General features: G+C 38.8%; 2 protein-coding genes across 9 annotated transcripts in view; both read left to right on the top strand.

Moving 5' to 3' along the window:
- Positions 1 to 2,655, top strand: part of prkcg (protein kinase C, gamma) — a 42,951-nt gene extending 40,296 nt beyond the window's left edge. For all 4 annotated transcript variants that reach the window (XM_058745732.1, XM_058745731.1, XM_058745730.1 and 1 more), the window contains one exon: positions 529 to 2,655. In XM_058745732.1, coding sequence (XP_058601715.1) covers positions 529 to 690 — 162 coding nt within the window. In that variant the 3' untranslated portion in view covers positions 691 to 2,655. The remainder of the gene's footprint in view (positions 1 to 528) is intronic.
- A 532-nt stretch (positions 2,656 to 3,187) lies between these two features.
- On the top strand, positions 3,188 to 20,444 carry cacng7b (calcium channel, voltage-dependent, gamma subunit 7b). Of its 5 annotated transcripts, XM_058745722.1 has the most exons (7): positions 4,566 to 4,580; positions 8,292 to 8,328; positions 8,870 to 9,065; positions 10,174 to 10,260; positions 10,380 to 10,520; positions 17,305 to 17,450; positions 19,366 to 20,444. In XM_058745722.1, exons 3-7 carry the CDS (start codon positions 8,870 to 8,872, stop codon positions 19,834 to 19,836), a joined length of 1,041 nt encoding a protein of 346 aa, XP_058601705.1. In that variant the 5' UTR covers positions 4,566 to 4,580; positions 8,292 to 8,328; the 3' UTR covers positions 19,837 to 20,444. The 5 variants fall into 5 exon arrangements, with proteins under 5 accessions (XP_058601702.1, XP_058601704.1, XP_058601705.1 ...); XM_058745719.1 differs by lacking the exons at positions 4,566 to 4,580; positions 8,292 to 8,328 and adding an exon at positions 3,188 to 3,260; XM_058745721.1 differs by lacking the exon at positions 8,292 to 8,328 and having other exon boundaries at positions 4,443 to 4,580.
- The last annotated feature ends 4,428 nt before the right edge of the window (positions 20,445 to 24,872 follow it).

Raw genomic sequence — 24,872 nt, 5'->3', positions numbered from 1 at the left:
TTTATTTATTTTTACAGCAAACCCATTAGCTTTTCATTTGCTTATCTGTAATACAGTAATTATAATTAATTTTACATAGAACTAACAGAAGTTGTGGTATGTCTTCATTTTCTTATGGAGATAAATGTTGTACAGTGTGTGTGTGTGTGTGTGTGTGTGTGTGTGTGTGTTTGTTTTGTTATTTTAAACTCATAACCGTGTAACTGGAAGTTTATTAATGCGCTCTGCCTGCTTCTTATTATTTTCAGTCTGCATATGTGCGCGTGTGCGTGCATATTTACTGGTGTTGTCTTGTAAAGATGGAAGAACCAAAATAAACCTGACCCTCATTGCCTGTAGCTCTTTGCCCATATTACTAATGCTAATCTATGTGGATATTATGCTGTGTGAATGTATGTGAGCACAGCAAATAAGTAGAGGTGCTCTGAGTTCACAGCGCTGAACTGACGTCAATAGCATCCACTTAATTTGCTTGGTATTTAATAGAAATAAATGTAACCCAGCTGATTCCATTTGTCATTCCCACAGGGAGGCAGAAAAGGAGAGAACTTTGATAAGTTTTTCACATCCACCCCCTCCGCCCTCACGCCCTCTGACCCGGATGTTCTCGCCGCTATAAGTCAAGAGGAATTCCAAGATTTCACCTACATAAACCCGGAATTTCCCCCCTCACCCCTAACAGCTGTCTGAGAAAACCTCAATCAATCCACACCAACCGTCTTTTGACTTTTTCTGCTCCTGTTCATGATTTAAACTATGGTGACCAAAAAAAAAAAGAATGTGTAATTTGGCTTCAGCTTGCTTACAATAGGAGTCTGTCTCAATTAGACCAGCAATCACCTTCTGCAACAACACCACAATGATTTTAATCATCTTAACGGTAAAGCAAACTAAGCATTAATAATATTTAGCCGGTCCACTCTGAGAGTATCAACCTGAATTATTTAAGGGTCATGCATTCATGCCATTATCTCATTGGACAATAGGATCTTATTGGATATCCCTTTGGATGCTAGTAGTTGCCATGACCTAATTTTAACTGAGTGCACTATAGAAACCAGCATGAACATGATTTCCCCCATGTTTTAAAGTTCACTTCAAGCTGATTATTTAATCTCAGATCAAACTAATGCGTTTCTGCTTGTCTTTGTGTAAGATCTTGTTTGCTCTGGTTTGGTTTAGGTTACTAAATAATTGCAGACAGGTGAGCAAATACTGGTAATCCTTTCATCTAACAACTGGTATAGAAACTCAGTATTATGATTTAGGAGTCACACACATGACAGCTAAATGCAAAAAAGAAAAAAAAAAAGAAAGATTAATGCTTCGGCATATAAACTACTTGTTTGTGACATGAATGTTAGAGCTGATACTGTATATCTCTGTAGATGCATTAGAATCCAAATATGATTCTATACAGACTATAAATGTTTGCATCATCTTAGCATTTTACAAAAATAAGTCTTTGGGATCCATGTTATTAAAACAAATGACTTTATGAAAAACCCAAATTTAGATATTTATGATTTATTCCATATATGTATATGCATATCTATATAAAGTATGTGCAGTGTATTATAAAGTATGTTAATGTTTATTCAAAATTACAGAAATTTTCAATGAACATGTTAAACAATATCATCAGTATAAAATAAAAATGTCCATGTAATCACAATGTTTTGCAACCTCTAGTGTGAAGAAAATGTGGTTCCAAATTACATCAACCAAAATTGTGTTTATAGTGCATAGGATTGATTAAATTTAAGTGTTAATTATTATATTACCAAACTGGTCTCAAAACAGCTTTCGAAATCTGAGATTTATGGATGAATTTGAGTGTTATTTGTGTGAAGCTGGTATGAATATGGTTATTTAGACACTGTGAGGTCTCGAGATCAGCATGCACTTGTATTGCATAGTGAAAAATCATGATGCCTGACCTGGAAAGACCCGAGTCTGCACCCTGTGCCCAAAATGTCCATCTAATACAACTTGAAAGTTGCACTGACGACAAAATACTGCCAACAGAAATGTGGGAACATTTCATGCATTATGTGGGAAACACAGTTTAGGAGGAGTGAAAGGTTAGGTAAAAAGACATGTGTGAATGTGGAATAACTGAAATTTATTATTTAAAAAAAAAAAATCATCCCTGGAATTTGTAACAAGACAAAAATGATTGATAACTGCCTGATCCTGTTCAACATTTCCCAGCCTTTTATTTCATCGCTGTCTTGCTGATCTTGTGGTTATGAAAATGGGCTACTTTGTAAATCAGTTCTGCTCCTGGAGATCGACTGTACATTTCTGCAGATTGGTTCCAGCTACAGCACACCTGCCAAACGTTCAGTTGAACCCAACCAATTAACAGCGGTGCTTGTTTTTAGGTTGGAACTAAGCTCTGTAGGTAGATCTACAAAAGCTACTTAAAATATTAATGTACTAATTAGTGAAAACTCCATGTATTGATGTAATTATGCTATATACTATGTCTCTATTTGTTTCCAATCACAATAAACAATTCAACCTCAGTATCAAAGATAATTTGGTTAAATGTGCATGATAGATAGATAGATAGAACCATTGCAGAATAATTTTGTATTGAGTTGTTTTGTGTTTTCAAAGTGTGAAAATAAAATAGATGACTTAAACGGAGCACTTTTTTTGTGTGTTCACTCCATCCGTCACCTGTTTGGCCTTGTCTCACTGGTCATGTCTCTGGCATCTTTGTTCGTGCTGATGAGATGGCAGACCTTTACTCTCATCTCTCAATCTCAAGTCTTTCTCTCTCCACTCTTCACTCCATCAGTGCTGTCCCAGTGGGCTTGAATGATATAACAGGATACCCTTAGATACCCTGCCTATTAAAAACTACCCTAACCTCCTTACTGTAACTGTCTTCATCTCCGTCACTCCTCTTTTTTTTTTTTTAATGCCCCACTCTGACTTTCTTTTTAGTTCTGTGACCTCATCTTCTTTCTTGAACTGAAGATTTCCAGCATCTGAAATTTAAAAATGTGTGTTCATAGAAATGCTTGCTTGTCGTGTGCTGTTCTATAATGTAGAATTTTGTCTCTCTGTGTCTCTCTCTTTCCCTTCTTCACTTCTTGAGGTCAGAGTGTACTATGCTATTGATATCATGCCTAAAAATACTTTGTCATGAGGCTAAGGCCATATAAAGTATAATGAGACTAACAGGGAGAAGAACTAACTGAGAAAGCATAAGATGAGGCTTGATTCTGACGCGGATGACGACAAAAGTGAGCATTTATCCATGCTGTTTTTCTGAATTTAAAGTGAAAGTGTAAGTGTGTTTGCGTATTCAAATGCATGCAATCTCTTTAATATTTTAGTTTCTCCCAGACAGACTTTTGCATTTTCTTAAAAGGAACCCAGTAATCATGCATGCATCTTGTTTAGAGTTTCAGAAGAGACAAATTTATGATGCTGCACATTTTTTGTTAACTCCAACAAAGATTCAGTGGCATCATGTAGCCTACTGTAAATCTTGGATGCTGCTGCAAAGACTGAATTATGACAAATCGTTAGGGGAAATTGCACTAATTACTAATGTAAGGAGAAAATGAGTGCTCTGTCATCTTTTTCTAACTCACTCATTTACTGTAAATAATGCCGCTCTTTGCCAGACTGTCTTCTCACAATACACTATTGACCAATCTGTCTTTCCCTCCATGCCTAAACTAATTTACTGACATTCTCTGTCTCTTTTACATGATTGTTAGAATTTGACAGGTCGACACAACAAATTAATTCACACACTTACAGCCATATAGGCATTACAATATAATACACAATATGAAAAAATGGTATTTGCATAAAGATTTTCTAAAAATGAAATTTAACGCTGTAAAAAATATTGTAAGTTGTAATGAAACAAATTATTCTATTACAAAATATTTCAAACTAATTTAATTTCAAATTCAATGTTACTTGTCGTTTCTGTGCAAATATTTGTGAAGTTAACTAGCAATGTCTGAATGAACCCACTTTTTTTTCTCATTGCATTGTTATTAAATGATTAGCTTTTTAGCTAATTATTAGCTAAGATGAAGTTAAATTGAGCAAAAATATGACTGCAAAGGTAATCTAAATGCAAAAACACGAAAGTGAAAATCAGCATGGATATCCTATACTGGCTGTTGTATTATCAAACTGATATTTGTAAGCCATAAATGTTTTGAAATATCAACCGTCTTTCCCCTGTCAAAAGCAGACACCAGACGTAAGCTTCATACAATCTTTCCATCCATCCAAAATGCAAAAGTACGTTTTCCATTGCGCACTACTAACCCAAGCCCTGTAACATATTCATACGCACAACGTCTGCGTTGCTTTTTGCTCTCTTTCGTTTTGCTGGGATAAAAAGAGGGACGGTAAGCGTGAAGATGTGAGGGAGGAGAAGATAACGGGGTATCAGTGGGAAATACGCACGTAAGAGAGAGAAAGAAAGAGGGAGGGAGAGACGAGGGAGGGAGAGAGAGACAGAGCGCGGATATTTTGCCAGGCACCCCTGGTGTGAGGCTTGTGCCTGCATAGTCAGCTCCACGCGCACGGGCAGGGTGAGTACACGCTTCTTCAGTCTGCTTTCATTGTTCTTTACTGTTCTCAACTAATGCGTGACTGAGTCGAAACACATTCGAACTTTTGTCAGCTGTTATAGACAGAACTTAAAGAAAACGAGCGTTTATGGCTGCATGTCGACCGAGTACAGACGCGTTCCCATAATCCCAGCAGGTCCGTAAGCGAGTCGCATGTTGTGTCGATACGTGAGGGGAAGATTTATCGTTGTTTGTGGTCCGTTGTGAATTGTAAACGTCCAGGGTCATTCAGGAGACTGGCATGCGGTGATTCTACTAACATTTGCAGCTGTTGAGCATTTTTGTGTTGGGCAGAAGTGAGTGTATGGTAGCTGAGGTAGTTGAGACTGTAACTGGCTCAGTCAAGTGCCCCAGGAGGCGCGCGCTGGCATGTAGGTGGGAACTCCATCATTACTGGGCCAAGGTCTTTCCATACATTAGCCTACATCTGGCTTGGCACTCTTTCCCTTCTCTCTGTCCCCGTTCCTCACTGTACTGTATGTCTTTTGTTCACAATGTATTTATTGTAATACATTCAGATAGCTACTAAATATCGTAGTGTTCCTTTAAACAAAAATATGCAAACATATTTAAAGAGACAGTTCACCCAAAAATGAACACTCTATTTACTCACCCTTACGTCGTTTCAATCTGGAGACTACTTGCTTCTTTTATGGAACATAAAAGATCTTGTTGAACTGTATTTGTCCATACAATGAAAGTCAGTGGGGTCCAAAAAACACTGGATCTCAATGATTAAGATTTTATGGTCAAAAAGACATTTTTCAAGATATTTTCTTAACCGTTAACTGTTTTTTTAATATTTTGGATCAAGCGTACTTCGTGTAAGCCACACTGACATCATACTGCGTTTGAATAGTGCACACTTTAAAGGGAAAGTTCACCCCAAAATGAAATTTCTGTCATAAAATACTGTGGAAGTCAATGGCTACCAGCAACTGTTTGGTCACCAGCATTCTTCAAAATCTTCTTTTGTGTTCAACAGAAGAAAGAAATTCATACAGGTTTGGAACAGCATGAGGGTGAGTAAATGATGAAAAAAAAAATTATTGGATGAACCATCCATTTAAGTACACACTTTGTGTGGCACCAAGCTCAAGGGAGTTACCTCAAGTTGTGCTAGTGCTCAAAGATTTCCTTCAGCAAAGGTCAAAATCAGACCAAATCGGATGTGCAGACCCCACAAAAACTTTAAAACATAAAAAAGAAAATCTGTGGGTGAATATGCAAGTCTGAGGTGGAACTTGGGCGGACTGATTTTGTCATGGAGAAGTAACCTCTCTTCTACATCAGCACACGCGGCCTTGAGGGGGCAGAAGAGCTGCGGGCGAAAGAGTTCTGTGAAAAAAAACCTCTCAGTGTAGACGGTCAAGCTGGAGTTTGACATTGTTGGTCTCTGCCTCTGTTGTGTTTGCTTCAGAGCACTCAGCACCAGCACTTTTCCTCCTCAGCGTTCACGCTGTGCCTTTTTTGCTGCATTGCAAAATCTGTCCATCATTTGCTGAGGTTTATCTTCTGTTGACTGCTGGTGTTAGGGCTTGTGTCATTCTTTGCGGCAGGATGAAAGGCAAAAGGTCGAACTCTCCGATATTCACACAGACGCAATAAAAAGTCTCGTCTAGACTTCTGAGATTCATTTTGGAAGCCAAGAGTCTCCGTCTCTTTTTTCTCTTTCTTACGCTTTCTTTTTCACCCTCTCTTGTTGCTCAGGGTGCTGCTCTGAATCACCAGCTCGGAGAGACATACAGGAAATGACAGCATGAAAAAGCACACACACACACATACTCTATACAACCTCTTCAAAAATATCCATCATAAAAGTCGCTATAGCAGCAGCAGCTGAGTGACTGCGGAGACAGGAAACTGATTCTTTCAACCTCACGCATGTAACCGAATGACAGCATTCATTTCATTAATCACAAGTCAAATCATAATCTTTAAATATGTAGAGAGTGAATGACAGGATGAAAGCATTCCTGTATCAGCTCGGCACAGATGCAGAGACAATGGCAGAGAGCAATATGCACATTTCGCTTTGAAAAGACCTTTCAAGTTGTCGTCAGCGCTGTCATCCATTCACAACCGAGACAAAAAGCATCCCTCATTAATTAAGAATCGATCAGAGCTCTGCCCTGGGAGAATCAGAGAGGTGCACAGGGTCAGAAAGAGGATGTAATCTTAGTTTTACAACACATTTCACATAGAGAACACTAGTTCATAGTGTACACTCTGACATTTACATACTGCCATTTTTAGTTAGTTGCCCCATATATGGCCTCTCCTCATTCCAGTGTCTTTTCTTGCCCTGACTCTGTTCTTTTACAGTCTGTACCTTTCCTTCTCATTTTTAAAGAAGTGTTATGTTAACTAAAACTACTAAAAATTATTTAAATGAAGGTCAAATAAATATATTATATTCCATATGATATTCCATACACTAAAAAAATGCAGGGTTAAATACAACCCAGCACTTGGTGAAATATGGACAAACCCAGCGTTGTTTTGACCCAACAGTTGGGTTAAATGTTTAACCCAACCTTCTGGGTAGTTTTATTTAACTCGACTAGTCTATTGTTTAAAATTACTATATGGCCGGCTTAAAATGAACCCAAAATAGGTTGTAAATTAAAATCAGACACATAATTACTAGAGGCATCAGCAATAATCAGAAGGTGAACCTTTATTAGCAAACAATAAAAAAAATTTTTTATTTAATTATTATTTATTGAATATATTAATAAATGTTCATTTAATTCCAACCTATTTTGGGTTCATTTTAAGCGAGAAATATAGTCATTTTAAGCAATAGTCGAGTTAAATAAAACTACCAGAAGGTTAGGTTAAACATTTAACCCAACCGCTGGGTCAAAACAACCGAGTCGCTGGGTTTGTCCATATTTCACCCAGCAATTTTTAGATTTGATTAAAAATTACCTTTAGAAATGTTTTCTTGGCAACTAACTGACATAAAATACGTTTAAGTTGCTTACTAAAATTAAAAGCACTAAAATGACTAAAACTAAAATGATCAATTAATTAAAGCTAAACTGAAACTTTAGAAAACTAATAAAAATGAGAAAAGCACAAAACAAAATTACTAAAACTTAAGCTAGTTAGCAAAATATTAATAAATACTCCAGAATAATAATAAAAAAACTAAAATAACACAGTTTCAAAGCATTTAATGAACTGTTAATTCAAATTCACTTATTCGCCTTCGTGCCAAACTTTTGTGACATTCTCTTTTTTTTTTTTTTTTTTTGCTCCATGCAGCTACAATTAATTGAAGACTCAAGCTTTCAGACTTCAAAAAGGATGCAAAAGCATCATAAACATGGTCTTATGATCTATATTTGAAATTATAATTCTGAAAATAATTCGACTTGTGATTGTTTTCTAATGACAATCATCAATTTCACGAAACCAGTCTGAATGATTTGACTCATCTGGTTATTGAGCTCAACTTGAATGACTTGATGCAATTATTCAGTCCCTAACGGCTCACTGCATGGGAAGATTATCATTAAATAATAACTTAAATTTCTGTCAGACCACTCACAATACAGTCATATTTATCATTATTATAATATTTTTATGTTGCCTCAGTCCATTTAATTGTAGAAAAGAATGATTTGTACAATCCTTTAAAATTTCTTCTTTTGTGTTCAGCAGAAGAATGAAAGTCATAGAGGTTTGGAACGAGATTTGAGTGAGTAATTAATGAAAGAATTGTCATTTTTGGATGAACTAATCCAATAGCAGCTTTTATCAGATTCTGTTCTCCCACAGTGCATCACTCTGCAGGGCATGCCGATGTGAATTAGTGAGCAGGACCGGTGTGTGTTTACTCATGTCTACATCTGTTTCTTTCTCGGTACGGATGAGGTCTGATTCTCACAGTAAAGCTATGACTCATGACTCTGTAGGCGCTTGTGTGTGATGTGTGTGTTGTGCCATCTGAATCACTGCCAATAATCTTTCACGTTCTGCTTCAATGAATGCCACCCGTTAAGCCTGGTGAACTTTGGCCTTTCGTGTGATTGGCTGATTACCACCACAGTGGGACTGGAACTGTCTCTCGTGATCTTTTACACTCCTTTTATCTGTTTTCTCTTGACATTTGTACTTGTGAACTGAAAAGTAACAGCGACTGTGTAGAAGTGTCAAGATTTGATGGCTTTTCTGCTGTGATTTGGAGCTTGAGTGCTGACGGTTGATATGTATGTGTGTGTGTGTGTGTGTGTGTGCAGATGAGCTCTTGCAGCAGCAGGGCTCTGACTCTGCTCTCCACAGTGTTTGGGGCGTGCGGACTGCTGTTGGTGGGGGTTGCCGTGGCGACGGATTATTGGCTGCTGATGGAGGAGGGAATCGTACTGCAGCAGAACCAAACTGTCGATGTCAAGATGGCATTACATTCAGGCCTCTGGAGAGTGTGTTTCATAGCAGGTGCGGACACACACATATTGTACACTAAGGTCTTAGATAGTACTTTATAATACAACCTTCGGATGTCAAGGATGCCCAGATATGCTGATCTGCCTGCAAAGGACCCTCTTCACAAACACACACAAAATATATATATTATATTATATGTAGTTCTATACATGACCATTCAAAAGTTTGGGTCAATAAGATTTTTTTTTTTTTAAATCCTTTATTCAGCATAGATATATTACATTGGTCAAAATTGAGAGTAAAGGCATTTATAATGTTACAAAATATATATATATATTTCAAATGAATCCTGTTCTTTTGTGCTTTCTATTGAATCCTAAAAAAAGTATCACATAGATGTTTTCAACACTGATAATAATAAAAATGTTTCTTTAGCAGCACATCAGAATATCAGCATGGCTTCTGAAGGATCATGTGACACTGAAGTCTGGATTAATGGTTGCCGAAAATTCCATCAAAGTATCATCAAAGCAATTAATTACATTTAGAATTAAAATAGAGTAGAAAACACTTATTTCAGATTTGTAATAATATTTCACAGTATTACTGTTTTTCATATATTTTTTGTTGAGCATAACAGTCTTCTTTCAAAAACATGATATCATTTTTACCCACCCCAAACTTTTGAACGGTAGTGTAAATATAAAAAATATATTGTATGTTTTCATGTATAAAGACCTATTCATAAGTTGTGGGAAAAGTAGTGTGAAAAAGACAGTGTTGTGCAAAATTAAATAATTTTATAATTTAATAATTTATCATTTTACTGATGTCAAATAAAATTATTAAAGTATTATTTTATTAATTATAATAATTTTTTTCTTTGTATTAGAGTAAAAGTGCATCAAACTACTTAGAATTATTACTTTTATTTTGTTGTTTGTTTCATACTATTAAAATACTCTGTCGAATAAAATAATCATGAATATTTCCATGATTTCTGAAATTTCCTTTAAACAAAAAAGACAAATAAAACTGGCAATAATAATAATAATATAATATTATGATATTGAATGTGTGTTCAAATATATTTATGTGGTTCCTGTATTTTTTATTTATATAAATATTTTTCATTATATCCTCTGTCGCACTGTTTTAGGTTCAGAGAAAGGTAGATGTGTGGCCTCTGAGTATTTCACAGAGCCAGAGATTGAAATCACCACAGAAAACACTGCAAATATCCTCAGTGAGTGAAAATACTTCAAAATCAAAGTTCAAAGTACTCCAAATTCAAAAATCATAACATATTGTCCACATTTACACGCAAGCACAGCTCTCACTCACATGTATTTACTGTTCTGGCAGAGATGGTGCGGACAGCTACGCCCTTCCCTATGGTGTCCCTGCTCTTCGTTTTCATGGCCTTCATCATCAGTAACGTGGGCCACATCCGTCCGCAGCGCACCATCCTGGCCTTCGTTTCTGGAATCTTCTTCATCCTCTCAGGTAGTGGGAAACCTTTCCTTCTGTAAGGTGGAAACACCTGGTGCAATGTTTTGTGACCCTTTATGAGTTATATCTAAAATTTTCTCTTTCTTAAACATTTAATATTTATTTATAAAACGGTTAGTTCCATTCCTCGATTCTGATTGGTCAGAAGCTGTGCTTTATTCACGATACAGCACGGATATGACCGCTTCACCCAATGGTTCTGTGTATCACTGAGCAACACCCTTAGCAACATAAACAATCAATAATATAGCATCAAAACGGTTTCATTTATTATGTATTTCGGCAGAATTAACTGTTTGTTATTTATTTAATGAAGTATGAGTGACCCCTGGTGGCGTTATGTTGCATCTTTCGTCTTTAATTTTGAGACCCCGCCCTTCCGTGTCTAATAAACGCTTCTCATGTGGAGATATGTTGATGTGTGTGCGGCGCGCATCTGTGTGGAAGCCTACAGTTTCCGAAGTAGGGAGGGAATACTTCTGTATTTATTAGTTCCCTCTCGAGAACGGTCTCTCAACATGATGTAAACGCCTTGGAGACTACCTTCCTTCCTAACCTACCTGAAATCTTATTGCACAATGCCAGTGAAGTTGCAACTCTCACTGGCCAATTCCAGCCAAGAAGGCGATTAGGGGTGGGGCCCCCGCCACTATATAATGCGCTGTATTGGCAGCATAAGCTCAGAATCTTCCTCTTTCACGCATCCTACCGAAGACAGCTGTGGAGAAGACGCAAGATGACGGATTTCCCTCTCTGCGTTCCAGCATGTCCAACGTCTGCACGCTGTGTTCGGGACCCATCGAGGCCCCGGACACTCACGAGTTCTGCATCCTGTGCCTGGGTCTCGCCCATGTGGAGGTAGCACTCACCGGGCTGCTCGCATTGCAAGAAATTCTCAGTGCGGGTGCTTCGGGCCAGGAGGAACATCGCCCTCTGTGATTTCTCTCGGCAACGTCCCCCCGCGCCAGCGAGCCGCTGGTGGGACGACAGCCGCAAGTGGGTGACCGCGCAGAAAGGTGCGATATCCCCCCCCCCCCGGCACTTCGGAGATCATCTCGTTCGGCGCAGCGGGGGATGACGACGATCTCGACGAGGCGATGTCCCTGAAGCGGTCTGAAGTGGAGGGACACGCCGTGTTCCAGGATGAACTCGTCTGTATTCTCACCAGGGCCGTGAACGATCTCTGTCTTGAGTGGGAATCCCCCGACGAACCTGCTCAGAGCAAGTTGGATTCGTGGTTCCTTCCGAGCTGCCAAGCTGCTGCTCAGAGGAAACGAGCACTGTTCCTCCCCGACCTGCACGATGAGGTCGCTAAGGCGTGGGCTGTGTCCCAATTGGCTCGCACTCACGCCAGCGTGTCTGAGATTTTCACTAAGGTCGACAGGGCAGAAGCCCGGGGATATACGCGCATTCCGCCCGTCGAGCAATCCATAGCCGCGCACCTCTGTCCCTCCTCTGCCTCTTTGAAGGCAGGTGCTACACTGCCATCAAGGCCCTGCCGCCTGACCACTCACGTCGCGGACAATGCATCCGCCGCCTCGGGAGAAGTGGTCTCAGTGGATGGTGTGTGGGAACCGGTTAACCCGGGCTCGTTGTCTCGCCGCGTGATGGACACGATTGCGGAGGCGCAAGCCCCTTCTACGAGACACCTGTACGCTTCTAAATGGGCAGTGTTTGAGAGATGATGTGAATCGATTGGTCGGGACCCGGAGAACATTCTGAATTTTTTGCAACAACGAATGGACAGCGGCAGTATGCCTTCCCACACTTAAGGTTTATGTTGCAGCTATCTCAGTCTTTCACGCTGCTATCGACGGGCGCTCAGTGGGAAAACACGATCTAGTGGTCTATTTTTGAGAGGCTAAAACCCTCTCGCCCTCCTATGGTGCCATCCTGGGATCTCGCTCTGGTGCTGGGGGCGCTAGCTCTCCCGCCCTTCGAGCCACTTCAGACTGTCGGCTTGAGAGAGCTCTTGCTTAAAACCACGCTGCTGCTCGCCCTTGCTTCGGTGAAGCGCGTGGGGGATTTGCAAGCGTTCTCTGTGAATGCGGACTGCATGCAGTTTGGGCCAGGTGATTGTAACGTCACGCTCAAGCCAAGACTGGGCTACGTGCCTAAATCGCCCTCAACACCGTTCAGAGCGCAAGTGGTGGCGCTTTCTGCCTTCACTCCAGAGTCGACAGCCTCATCGAATGCCTCCTCTAGTCAGGTAGTATGTCCAGTGTGGGCCTTGCGAGTTTACATCATTTACATTACATTTGTAGGGCGATGGCGCTGCATTTCTCTCTCAACAAGGGACCTGCCATCAGATATGAGTTTGGAGTACCCTGATTGGATCCTGATTGAATCTACATCCAGTCCCCTCAAGGCATATCGCAGGGTTGTGTATGATTGGTTGGGGATTATTTTAGTATTTTACAAAAACTGTTCATGTTAGCTCCTCCTAGGCTGAGCCTTCTCTCTTCGTTGCTTCCACGGTGTTGTTCTATACAGTCCCCAAGGCGTTTACACCATGTCGAAAGACCGTTCTCGAGAGGGAACGTCTTCGGTTACTATCGTAACCTCGGTTCCCTGAAAGATGGGAACGAGACATGGCGTAGGCCAACATGTTCACTGCTCAGGTCTGCTGTACTGTTGGTTCAGTCGGAAGATTCTGAGCTTATGCTGCCAATACGGCGCATTATATAGCGGCGGGGGCCCCGCCCCTAATCGCCGTCTTGGTTGGCATTGGCCAGTGAGAGTTGCAACTTCACTGGTGTTGTGCAATAAGATTTCAGGTAGGAAGGGAGTCCCCAAGGCGTTTACGTCATGTCTCGTTCCCGTATCTCAGGGAACCGAGGTTACGATAGTATGAGTTCTGTTTGTCTTTATGTCCATCAGTTTACACTGTAATGACGCTTGCAATCTTGTGCTGTGCCGCGAATCCGTCTTGTTTTAAACTAAAAGATGGAAAACAGACGTTTCCTCATGCTGAGAGATAAGCTGACGGTGATGAGAAAATATCATATATGGTGTTAAAACAATAAACGACACAGCGGATGATAAGACCTCTCTGTTTTTATTTAAGCTCCATTAGATGAGAGACATGTTCGGAACATTCTCTTGTCGTTTACTGTTGCTGTCAGGAACTATTTTTTAGCGGAAGGACAGCATTTAACGAACTTCTCAAAAAAGTAACATTTCAAAACATAAATTTGTGGTTTTACTGTTTTTTTTTTTATTGTGTGGTAACCGTTTTATAAAAGCAATAATGTACTCGAGGCTTCGCGTCGTGCCTAACAATGCCCTTCAGCCGTGATTTATTCACGATACAGCACGGCCTCTCGTACCTTATTGCTAACATATAATATATTATATAACACTTTTAGGATAGATGTTGTGCCATCTATAATTATGTCATCACAAATGGGCCTGGAGGAACATTCTTTTGAATTAATTCTCTTTCTAAAATTCTCTTACCGTTAAAAATAGTTCATAACATATTTAATACAGATCCCTTTTTTTCAGGAAGATTAAATGTGTGAGGATTTTGTGTTCTGTACTCACCAGAATGCAGCAGTACCATCTGTATTACATTAATGATGTCTCCTCCAATCATAAACCTGTGTCTGAGCATGAAATCGCTCCATCTGTTTATTATTTAGCAGTTTTTGGAACCAGTGGATGCAGTGATAAAGTTTGGAGGAAGTGCTGTATTTTTATTGCTTTAGTTATTCTGTAAAATAACAGACATCTATCATATGAGTAGGATATCTTAACCCTCTGTCACATGATAGTTCTCATTACACGATTGCATATCTTTTGCTCTTATTATTTTCTCACGTAATGTTCTAACACAGAGCAAAAACACATTCATTTATTCATCTAGGCACAACTGCCTGATGTGTCCTATATCGTGTAAATGTGAAGATTAAACTCATCAGTCAGTGATGCCAGATTTATTTTCCAATAGATCCCTCAAATATCTGAGCATGCAGTTCAGTGCTGCACCAGCAGAGGTCAGCAAGATTATAAAATATAAAACATGTTCAATTAGAAGGAATCAGACAAGAGACCCTAGTAGCCATTGCAGCACAAATTTGTCTAAATATAAAGAGCTCATATGAAATGACAATTAATGATTGTTTGTAAACTTAAAATAACCATATAGTTACACTGTTCAAGAGTAGGATGTCTTATCTAATGTTTTTAAAATCCTGAAACCTAAACATTTACGTACAGAGTTCGAATTTACACAATAAAATGTAGGATTTAGCTATATTTTAGGTATATTTTAAATATTTAATATTTAAAAATATGTTCATTTCTAGGTCCCTAAAACCAGCACATTTGTGACACTGAAGCACAAGATGCTCTTTGGATTAAATATTTAAACTTTAAAGTCACTTTTCACTTTATATATTTAATATTTACAAAATGTGTTCATTTCAAGGTTCCTAATCAAACCAATTTGTGACATTGAAGCACCAGATGGTCTTTGGATCATTCTCAAATCATGCTGGAGAAAATGATCTACTTGTGGACAAACTCGTGGGGTTCATGCACCTTGAGTGCTGCTGTCATTACATATAAAAAATGTTATTAAAATGAGAGAATTTTAATAACATTATTAGAATTATAGAATTATTAGAATGACATTAAAAGCACCAAATAAATGCATTTTCCCTCATGAACCAGGTTTGAACTCCACTGTAAACATGCATGAAATAGCACTATAATATATATCAGTCTGCAGTGAGAGTCTAACCCTAACCTGAATTTAGAACTTATTTGTATGCAGATGGCACTGTTGTTTACTGCATCGCTGCCTCAACCTTGCACACGGCCAGAAAAGACCTTCAACTTTATCGAAAACAACCTCTCTCCTCTTGCAGCACAAACTTCCTGACAGACCGCCCTTGAAAAACACCTTTTTACTTGTCCTTTTCTCTCTGTGTCAGCCTGCTACTGAATATGTAATGGGCATTCAGACTGCTCGGGGCTGATAAAAGTGCTTCAGTTGAAAGTAGCCATTAAAAAGTAAAGATCAAGTGCGCTGATAGTGCCGTTAGATGGAGCGGCTGTGAAATGTAGCTGATGTTTGCAGGAATGATGTGTTTTTGTTTTGTGTATGTGGGTGAGAGAATCGGTCATTCGGCTGTTGCGATAAATATTACAGCCATTTCTCAGTTTGTGCACATTGTGTGAGCTTTTCTCACCTTGTTCCTTTTACAGTTTTGCCATCATTCTCTGTCCAGACACGCACACATACTCACATTCCTCTGCTACGCACAATCTACTTGCCTCTGCTTTTTAAAGGCATAGTTCACCTAAAAATTACATTTTATGAAAATTTACAATCTCTCTCATGCCATCTTAGATGTAGATGAGTTTGTTTCTTCACCTGAACAAGATGAGAAATTTAGCTCAGTAAATTTCACTTGAAAAAAAAAAATCACTTGTTCAGTATGGATCCCCTGCAGTGAATGGGTGCCGTCAGAATGAGAGTCTAAACAGCTGATAAAAACATCACAATAATCCACACGACTCACTCAAAACAAATCTATCAACTTCATATAAGTCCTCTATCCATAATATTTCTTTTTATAGAGAAAAAATCATCTAGTCTGAATCGGGAGAGAAATATGCACAAATCAAGCACAAGTGAAAACAGTCCAATATATAATATACAAATATGTCGGTGGATTTTGATGTGAGAGGACAACAGGGGATGGACTCACTGGAAGAAACATTATTATGGATTATGGACTCTTATTTTGGCTGGAAGCGATGGTTTAAAGTTAAAACACATTAATGAGGGATTTGTTTATTACAAACATGCAGTTTTTGTCTTCATAAGGCATTAATTGATGGACTGGAGTAGTGTTGATTACTTGTGGATTATTGTGATGTTTTTATCAGCTGTTTGGACTCTCATTCTGACGGCACCCATTCACTGCAGAGGATCCAATGGTGAGCAATTGATGTAATGCTGAATTTCTCCAAATATGTTCCAATGAAAAAACAACTCTTTTACATCTTGGATGGCCTAAGGGTGATTCATTTTACAGCACGTTTTCATTTTTGGCTGAACTATTCTTTAAACTTGCAATGTAAGGTATAATAAATCCTGGTCCAAACCTCTACTCAATTCAGTTCAATTCATACTACCTCAACAGCCATTCATGAGCACTATTTATTACAAATATAAGCTAAGCTATTAAAAACTCACGGTGTACAGTCTCTGGGCTCCCAGCGTCCTGGACACCAATATTTTAACGATTCATTAAAGTCTGACCATCAGTAATTTCAATATGGATATAAAGGTTAGAATTATGATTTTTAGTAATATTCCAGCACACAGTAGGTTAGCATAGTTGTTTGCTTTTGGCATCTAAAAGAGCGTTTGGACCTGGAAATGGTCACACGTGACGTCAACCTTACCAAGCAGACTTATCTCCTCTGTCCTCCATGCATCTCTCCTAGCCTGCTGCGCCTGCAGTGGGGAGAGTTTGGGGATGTGATTTATTTAAATGGAGCTGATGTCCTCTCATCAGTGGCTGGGCAGAGCCCTGGAGTGTGTACAGTACTTGTGTGTGTCTGTTGAGTTGGCTGAGGGTGAGCAGTAAGTCCTCAGGGGCCCGACAGGAAGTGCATCACAGTGCAGTTATTATCTATATGGTTTAGTTCTGTTGTTCTAGTTTTTGTGAAGCTGCATTTAATATTTGTTATTCAGCAGGTGGCATCTTGGTGGTCTGTTGATTTTTCTTCAATTATTTGTTCTCTTTCTCTCTCTCAGGGTTGAGTCTGGTGGTGGGGTTGGTGCTGTATATCTCCAGTATCAATGATGAAGTAATGAACAGGCCGCGGGAGCCAGAGCAGTTCTTCAACTACCGCTACGGCTGGTCCTTTGCATTTGCTGCCAGCTCCTTCCTGCTCAAAGAGGTCAGAGGATGAAATTTCAGTCCAGAATATCAGTGCCTATTTTGGTTGTCATTTTTTTTCTCAGTGTAAATTGAAGCCCCTTGGCCTTGAATGGTCAAGATGTAGTCATATTTCTTGTGAAAACTTCAATGACTTGAACGTGTCCATTCTTCTAGGTCCGAGGGGCTTAACAAATGATGATACTGTAATTATGTCACTTGATGCTGCTGAAGCAGATGCTTTTAACATGACCCTGCTCTGACATACACTTAAGTTGAAGGCAGGAGCTTCGAATGTGCTCTTTATGTATTATGAATGTGGAGCTTCAGATGTGCTCCATTTTAGTTGCTACTCAGGGTCTGAATACTGTATTTAGTGCACTTAATTATATTGTTTCATTGACTGCAATAGGAAAACGTTAAATAACCTGAGCTCAAGGAGGTCAGTTTAAGAGATTTTCAACATGCATATATTTATTTCTGTTTTTTCACGATAAGCACATAAGATTGGGTTTTTAGGTTTTAAGATATTTCTGATTCGAATGTGATTATGAAAGTCAGAAGAAGATGAAGTAGATGATGGAGCAGTCAGAGCTGCAGATCACAGGCTGTCTGTCAGCCGTTTCTTATGTGTGTCCATAAAGTGAGGATTAAGCAAAATGAAGTTCAAGCTCTAACTCTCTTTTTTTTTTTTTTTTTTCTGCTTGATTCAGCAGGATCCTTTTACTATTATGGTCGCCAAAGGAAACATTAATTTGCCAGTGAGAATATTAGTGCAAGAGCAAAGAGGAATTGCTGTATATTCACCTCAGGTTTTTCTTTGTTTAATGAAGAGTGTAGTCACATAACCACAGAACAGTATTTCTTATGCATGCTGCTATTATTTCCAATTATTAATCATTATAAATAACCCCACAGGTTTGCAGTATTATTCTCATAGGCTCACTTCTGATTTTATTAGGATAACCAAATCATCTTCCCATAACTTAACTATTAATACTCTACTGTTTAAAAATTGGTATTTGTAAGACCTTTTTATTTCATGTAATAACTCTTATTCATCAGCGTTGATTTAAATTGATAAAAAATTGTCAGTGAAGACATTTACACTGTTACAAAAAAAAATTACAAAAATATATATAAATGCTGTTCTTTCCAGTTTCCACACAAATATTAAGCAGCACAACTGTTTTCAACATTGATAAAAAAAAAAAAAAATGTTTCTTGAGCACCAAATCAGTGTATTGGAATGATTTATGAGGATCATGTGACACTGAAGACTGGAGTATTTGACAGCTGAAAATTCAGCTTCACCATCACAGGAATGAATTACATTTTACAATATATTCAAATAGAAAACATGTATTTTAAATTATAATAATATTTCACAATATTACTGTTTTACTGTATTATTATTATTATTTTTATTTTTATTTTTTTTACTGTGTTTTACTTGGTGAGCTTAAGAGACTTCCTTTAGAAACATTAAAAAATCTTACCAATCTAATGTATTATTGAGAAACACAAAGATGTTGGCCAGACAAAATAAAATAAAATGTGGTAACACTTCTCACTATTAACTAGTTGCATGCCTATTATTATTATTATTATTATTATTATTAACTATTATTAATATATTGGCTGTTTATTAGTATTTATAAAGCACATATTCTGCATAACAATATTCTACATCCCTAATCCTACCCAATACCTAAACTTACCTGATTAACTATTAATAAGCAGCAAATTAGTAATGTATTGAGACAAAAGTCATAGTTAATGGTTAGTTAATGGCAAGAATTGAACTCTCACAATAAAGTGAACATTTGGAATGTGTCAGTTATGACATCACATCTCTCTCTCTCTCTCTCTCTCTCTCTCTCTTTCTCTCTCTCTCTCTGTTAAACTCTTTCTCTCGTTCTCTCTCATTCTCTCAGGGTGCTGGTGTGATGTCAGTGTATCTCTTTATGAAGCGTTATGCTGAAGAGGAAATGTATCGACCTCACCCAGCTCTCTATCGCCCCCGCCTTTCTGAGGGCAGCGACTACAGCGGCCAGTACCTGCACCCAGAGACCTGGCCTCCCCCCCAGCGCGCTCGGAGCACCTCTGAGATCTCCAGCGACATCTCCATCCAGCTCACGCAGAACCCCCAGCCCCCGCCGAAGATGAGCGGCCAGCAGAGTACATCATCTCCGGGAATCACCGCTGCATCCAGCCCCACCTCTGGAGCCGGATACCATCTGCAATCACCAGGTTCTGCAGCTCCATTCTCCCACAACCATCCCCTCCACCCTGGGGCGCATGGGGCAGCTGCAGCATCCCAGACCCTGCCTCTGTCTGCGGCGCCCACTGCAGTGCCGCCCCCGCACTATCACACACATATGCGCATGAGCGCCTCACCATGCTAAACACAGACAGAAGAGAAAGTTTGTAGAGTGTTTGTTTTTACTGAGATAATGCATAAACAATGAGAAACAGAAATATGATGTAAGGCAAGATGTAGTTTTTTTTATATGAGAAAAGGAAGTTTTTCTGTTTGTAACAAAAGGCCTCTTTTTAAGACTGAATGTTGTGAAATTGTAGCATATTAAACTGCAATGGATCGAATGAGGGTTCATGCAGAACACTTGACAATCGCACACAACAGAACTGACAATTCATGTATTTAGACATACACATTAGAGCACATAAGAGAACTATTGCCTTCTATAGGTGATAGAAATATATATATATATATATATATATATTACTGAACTTAAGTTATTTCTCATCATGGAATCTGTGAATTGTTAGTTTTAGTGTTAATATTATCATTAAATGCTAATGTGGGAATTACTTGTTACTGAACAAATTTCAAATGATGAACATATTGTTTTTTTTTTTCAAAGAGTTGAGAAATATTGAATATTTCTTGTATAAATACTGTGTACTGTTGTGTTTCGGCTGTGATTTGGTTCACTGCCTTTCTGCAGAATGTTGACAAATTTAGTGGGGGAAAAACTAAATTAAAATCATTTAAATGTTCTTATTTTGTAAGACTCTTTTCTAAATATCATAATGTAGGTCCACAGAATAAGCACTTGCCTGACAGCATATTTTAAATTGTCAGCGCTCACAGCGCCCTCTAGTGGTTAAGAGACTGTATTGAAACAGCAGCTTTAAGCGCTGTCCGTGGTGCTGAAATCGTTCAAGTCAACGCAGAGTATGCGGCAAAAAGAAAATGTTTGTGTAAAAAAAAAAGAGGCTGTAACCATACAACATTATTGTGAATAAGTATAACAAATCACAGCTACAAATAGATGTTGACCAGATTAAAACTGTTAGACTATGAAACGACAATGCCTATTACACCAGAGACTAACTCTAACGATAAAGTGTTCTTAGTTTTTTGTTGTGTGTTTGTATCTGTCTCTTGATTAGGGGTGTGAGATAGGTGTAAATTTAAGCACTACGGTATGTATTGATCTTAAAACTTAAAGGGTTCAATTTAAGAGGGGCGGATATTTTTATTACAAAAACGCATCAATTCGCTACAGGAGGCCTTTATTCACCCATGTGAGGCACGTTCTATTATGGATGGATGCGTTTTATTTGACTACTTTTGGACTGTTGGAAAAAAAACACCCGCCTTCTGCCATTCTAATGCTAGGAAGAGCAAGGAAAATGTTTTATATAACTCCGATTGGATTCGTCTGAAAGAAGAAAGTTATATACACCTAGGATGCTTTGAGGGTGAGTAAAACATGGGCTAATTTTCATTTTTGGGTGAAACCTTTAAGTGAATAATGTCTATGCCACTAGCGGCAACAAACGGAATTGCAGGAATAATGATAGTTATCAAACAGGTTTCCTGAACACACCCCTTGTCGTCCATTGGTCGAACACACACATAGACCCGCCCCAAACTGACGACTTTGGTTGATCTGTGTCGGACTGTTTGACATAGAATATTTTATCCCGCCACAAAGACAAAGAGTTAACATTTTCGGAAAATAACGTACGATTTGCTTCCTCAAAGTCGTCCCTGCACTACAGTATTTCAACATCAAAAAGCACATACTTGAGGATTAAACGACAGAGCATTGTGAATGTGTGTATATTTGTGTGTATATTTTCTGCACTGGGACTGTTAAGTGCTTCTCTGCTCTGCAGTTCATCGTTCCATTGCCTCAGGGACGCGTGCAGTCCAATTGATCAAAACTGTCTCTCTCTCTCTCTCTCTCTCTCTTTCTATCTCTGCGTGTTTGTGTTTGAGTAGGATGTCATAACTGTCGCATTTCAGTAATTTCTTTCTCCAAGGTGCTGCACTTGCGTGTGCACCAATCCTACTAATATAGTAACTCAAACAGCTAATAGTGTGTGTGTGTGTGTGTGTGTGTGTACTTATATGAGGGGGTGGGGGAGTCTGCCCGTGTGTGTCAGTCAAGAGTTGGATATAGCTCTCTTTTCACCAACATTACTGCATGAAAGAGCTGTCACCCAGCATTAGCCATTCCCTGCTCCGTGTGTGTGAGTGAGAGAGGAAATGAATATGAATATCGGTCGAGAAAACCTTTGAAGGTCGTAGTTCACTGTACTACTGTGCAGATGTCCGAGTCTGGTCATTTGACAGCCTGGTTAATGAGGAGCATATCTTAGCAACGCCACTCGCTAACATGAGCCCAGACCAATGACAGGCCAAAAAAAAAAAAAAAAACCTCACTTGGTCCAAAACTGGGACTAGTCTTCTCACATGATTACCCATCACGCTTTCACGTTTTACTCGACCTCAGATTATTTTCCGTAGGCTACGTCCGGGAGTCACACACACACTTAGTGTTTATTGATCTTTAAAACGACTGAAAGCATAAGAAATAGACTCTCACCCGCTCTAAGCCAATTTTGAAGCATCTGTCGCATTCAACCTGCCATTTTTCACTTCCCTCCCTCCATACACCCCCCTCTCCGTCTCTCCGTCTCTCTCTCCCTCTGCGGAACTCAGTGCTCTTTCTCAGGCTGGATAACATTGCATTTCATTAGCAGTGCGGTACTAACATCATCTCCTAGATGCCTGTTTCTCTCATCTCCTGCAAAAACCAGTGAGGACAATATGTAAAGCATGTTGCTTTATGTTTCTAATATGATGGGGACTTTACATTCTACTGCTAATTATATTTTCTATCCCATAAACCTAAACCTCAGACAAACCTTGCTGCATTTTAACATTTTACATTTACAGGATGCTATCTGGTATGTTTATTAAACATTTTTGTGCACACATTGTGAATAATATCAGCATCTAGGTTATATTATGATTATGTAAATGTCATTTAAAGTGCCCCTATTATGGATTTTTGAAAATTACCTTTCATGCAGTGTGTAACGAATGAAAACATCCTGCAAAGGTTTAAATCTGAAAGTGCACCGTGTATACATTTATTGTCTCTCAAAAGAAAGAGTCGACTCTGAATCATTGAAACGAGTCGTTTTTAAAACGAATCCCAAGCCGTTTCATATTGACATCAAAGTGAAACATTAGCATATTGCCCGCCCACTTGTTGGTCTTTTCGCGTCGGTCAGAATGAAAATGCAAATTCATTCTGTGCCACTAGGTGCCGCTTTTGGAGCGTTAAAAAATAGCTGTTTCCCCGGTAACGCTGTACACAAAGCAGCACTGCACTCACAAACACTGCTTTATCAGGCATTACAGGCATAATGAAATGAAAATGAGACCAGTTGGACCAATCACTCAGATTAGCGTCACGCAAAGGAGGGGTTTGGAAAAATGAATCGTTAAAGGGGTCCTGATTGGTTAGCTGTCCCAGTGTGTTGTGATTGGCGAACAGCTAAGACAGTGTTTCAGTCCTGCCCCGCCCCTTGCCAAAGCAGCAAGTTCTCAATATTGCCATATCAATTCAGACCCCGAGAATATTGAGGATCGCGCAGAATCCTTGCACTCACGGATATTGCAAGACATATTAGAGTGATAACGTTATTGTTGTTTGTTTGTTTTTTTGGCTAAATCAGTTTTAGATATGGTGTCAACAACAGCTTAAAAATAACTGCATTTACTATGTACAGATAAGTGCAACGGAAATAAGTATTATGTTTATTGTTCTTTAATTCTAACATTATAACATGAATTGCAGTGAAACTGTTATACAGTTGAATTTATTTATACCATAGTCCCACAGATTTACACTATTTGTGGCGGCATATTATGCTAATTAATTCTCTGCCAGCAGGAGGCGCTGTTTGAGTAGAGAGCGAGGTTTCCCCGGTAACGCTGTACACAAAGCAGAGCTCCGCTCACAAACACTGCTTTATCAGACATTACATGCAAGATGAAATGAAAATGACATCCAAAATTTTCTGAAGACAGTCAGTTTCCTTCAGAAATACAGTGATATAAAAACACCTGCACCTGCAGTGCTTAACCCCCAGTGTTTTCCCCACCCGCCAACCACTCGAATTTCCGTAGGCGGGGTTTATTTTAATGATATTCTAATGGGCCTCTTTGTGATGTCACAAACACCGGAAAACAATGCTGTAGTCCAAACAAGCCGTTCTTTGTAATTCTTGAAAAGGGATTTTTTAAAAAAAAACGAAATATCTCCCTTTGGAGTGGACTTTGAGATTTGTAACTTTGTAGATCTTTTTATGCCAAACATACACACTACACACTGGCTCAAATTCAAAAAGTGAAAAAGCATAATAGGACCCCTTTAAACGAATTGTTTGGGAGTCGTTGAGCAAGTAAGGTAAAAATAAATGCATATTATAAGACAATGAAAGTGTTTTTGACCTTGCATGCATGTCAACCTGTTGTTGGGGACTCCCAAAACCAAAATATGAACCTTTCATTACCCATAATAAGGGCACTTTAAATGCATTAACTCTTTTCCCATAAACGGATTAAGCTAATATTCTGGTTTCTGGAAATCTGAATAAACAGATGGCTTTTGCCTGAATAAATCAGAATATTTTGGTAATTATTGGTGATATCAGTGAAGTGACGTGTGGCCAAGGATGGTGACCCATACTCGGAATTTGTGCTCTGCATTTAACCCATCCAAGTGCACACACACAGCAGTGAACACACACACACACCCAGAGCAATGGGCAGCCATATTGCTGCAGCTTGGTGTTTCTTTATAATTTACTAGCAGTTACTAAGCGGAAATTGTTTCAAAATCCTACACCAGTTTTTTTTTTTTTTTTTCCAGTGAGGAAACTATTGAAGAAACATTTTAGGAGGATACATACAGTCTATGTATGTATGTTTGTATGTATTAATTAACTAATTAATTAATTAATTAATTTTAAGTATTACAAAAAGTGAATATGAAAGCAATAAACAGACACATTAAAGTACTTCATCACTTAAATTTTGCAGGTCATTGTTTTCTTGTTTGCTGCAGTGAGACAATATATTGATTAAATCATTGTGCAAAATACGAATAAT

Source organism: Onychostoma macrolepis, chromosome 16 (assembly GCF_012432095.1).
Source record: "Onychostoma macrolepis isolate SWU-2019 chromosome 16, ASM1243209v1, whole genome shotgun sequence".
Lineage (NCBI taxonomy): Eukaryota > Metazoa > Chordata > Actinopteri > Cypriniformes > Cyprinidae > Onychostoma > Onychostoma macrolepis.
The sequence above is the reverse complement of the archived record's forward strand: the minus strand, read 5'-3'. Positions and strand labels throughout refer to the sequence as shown.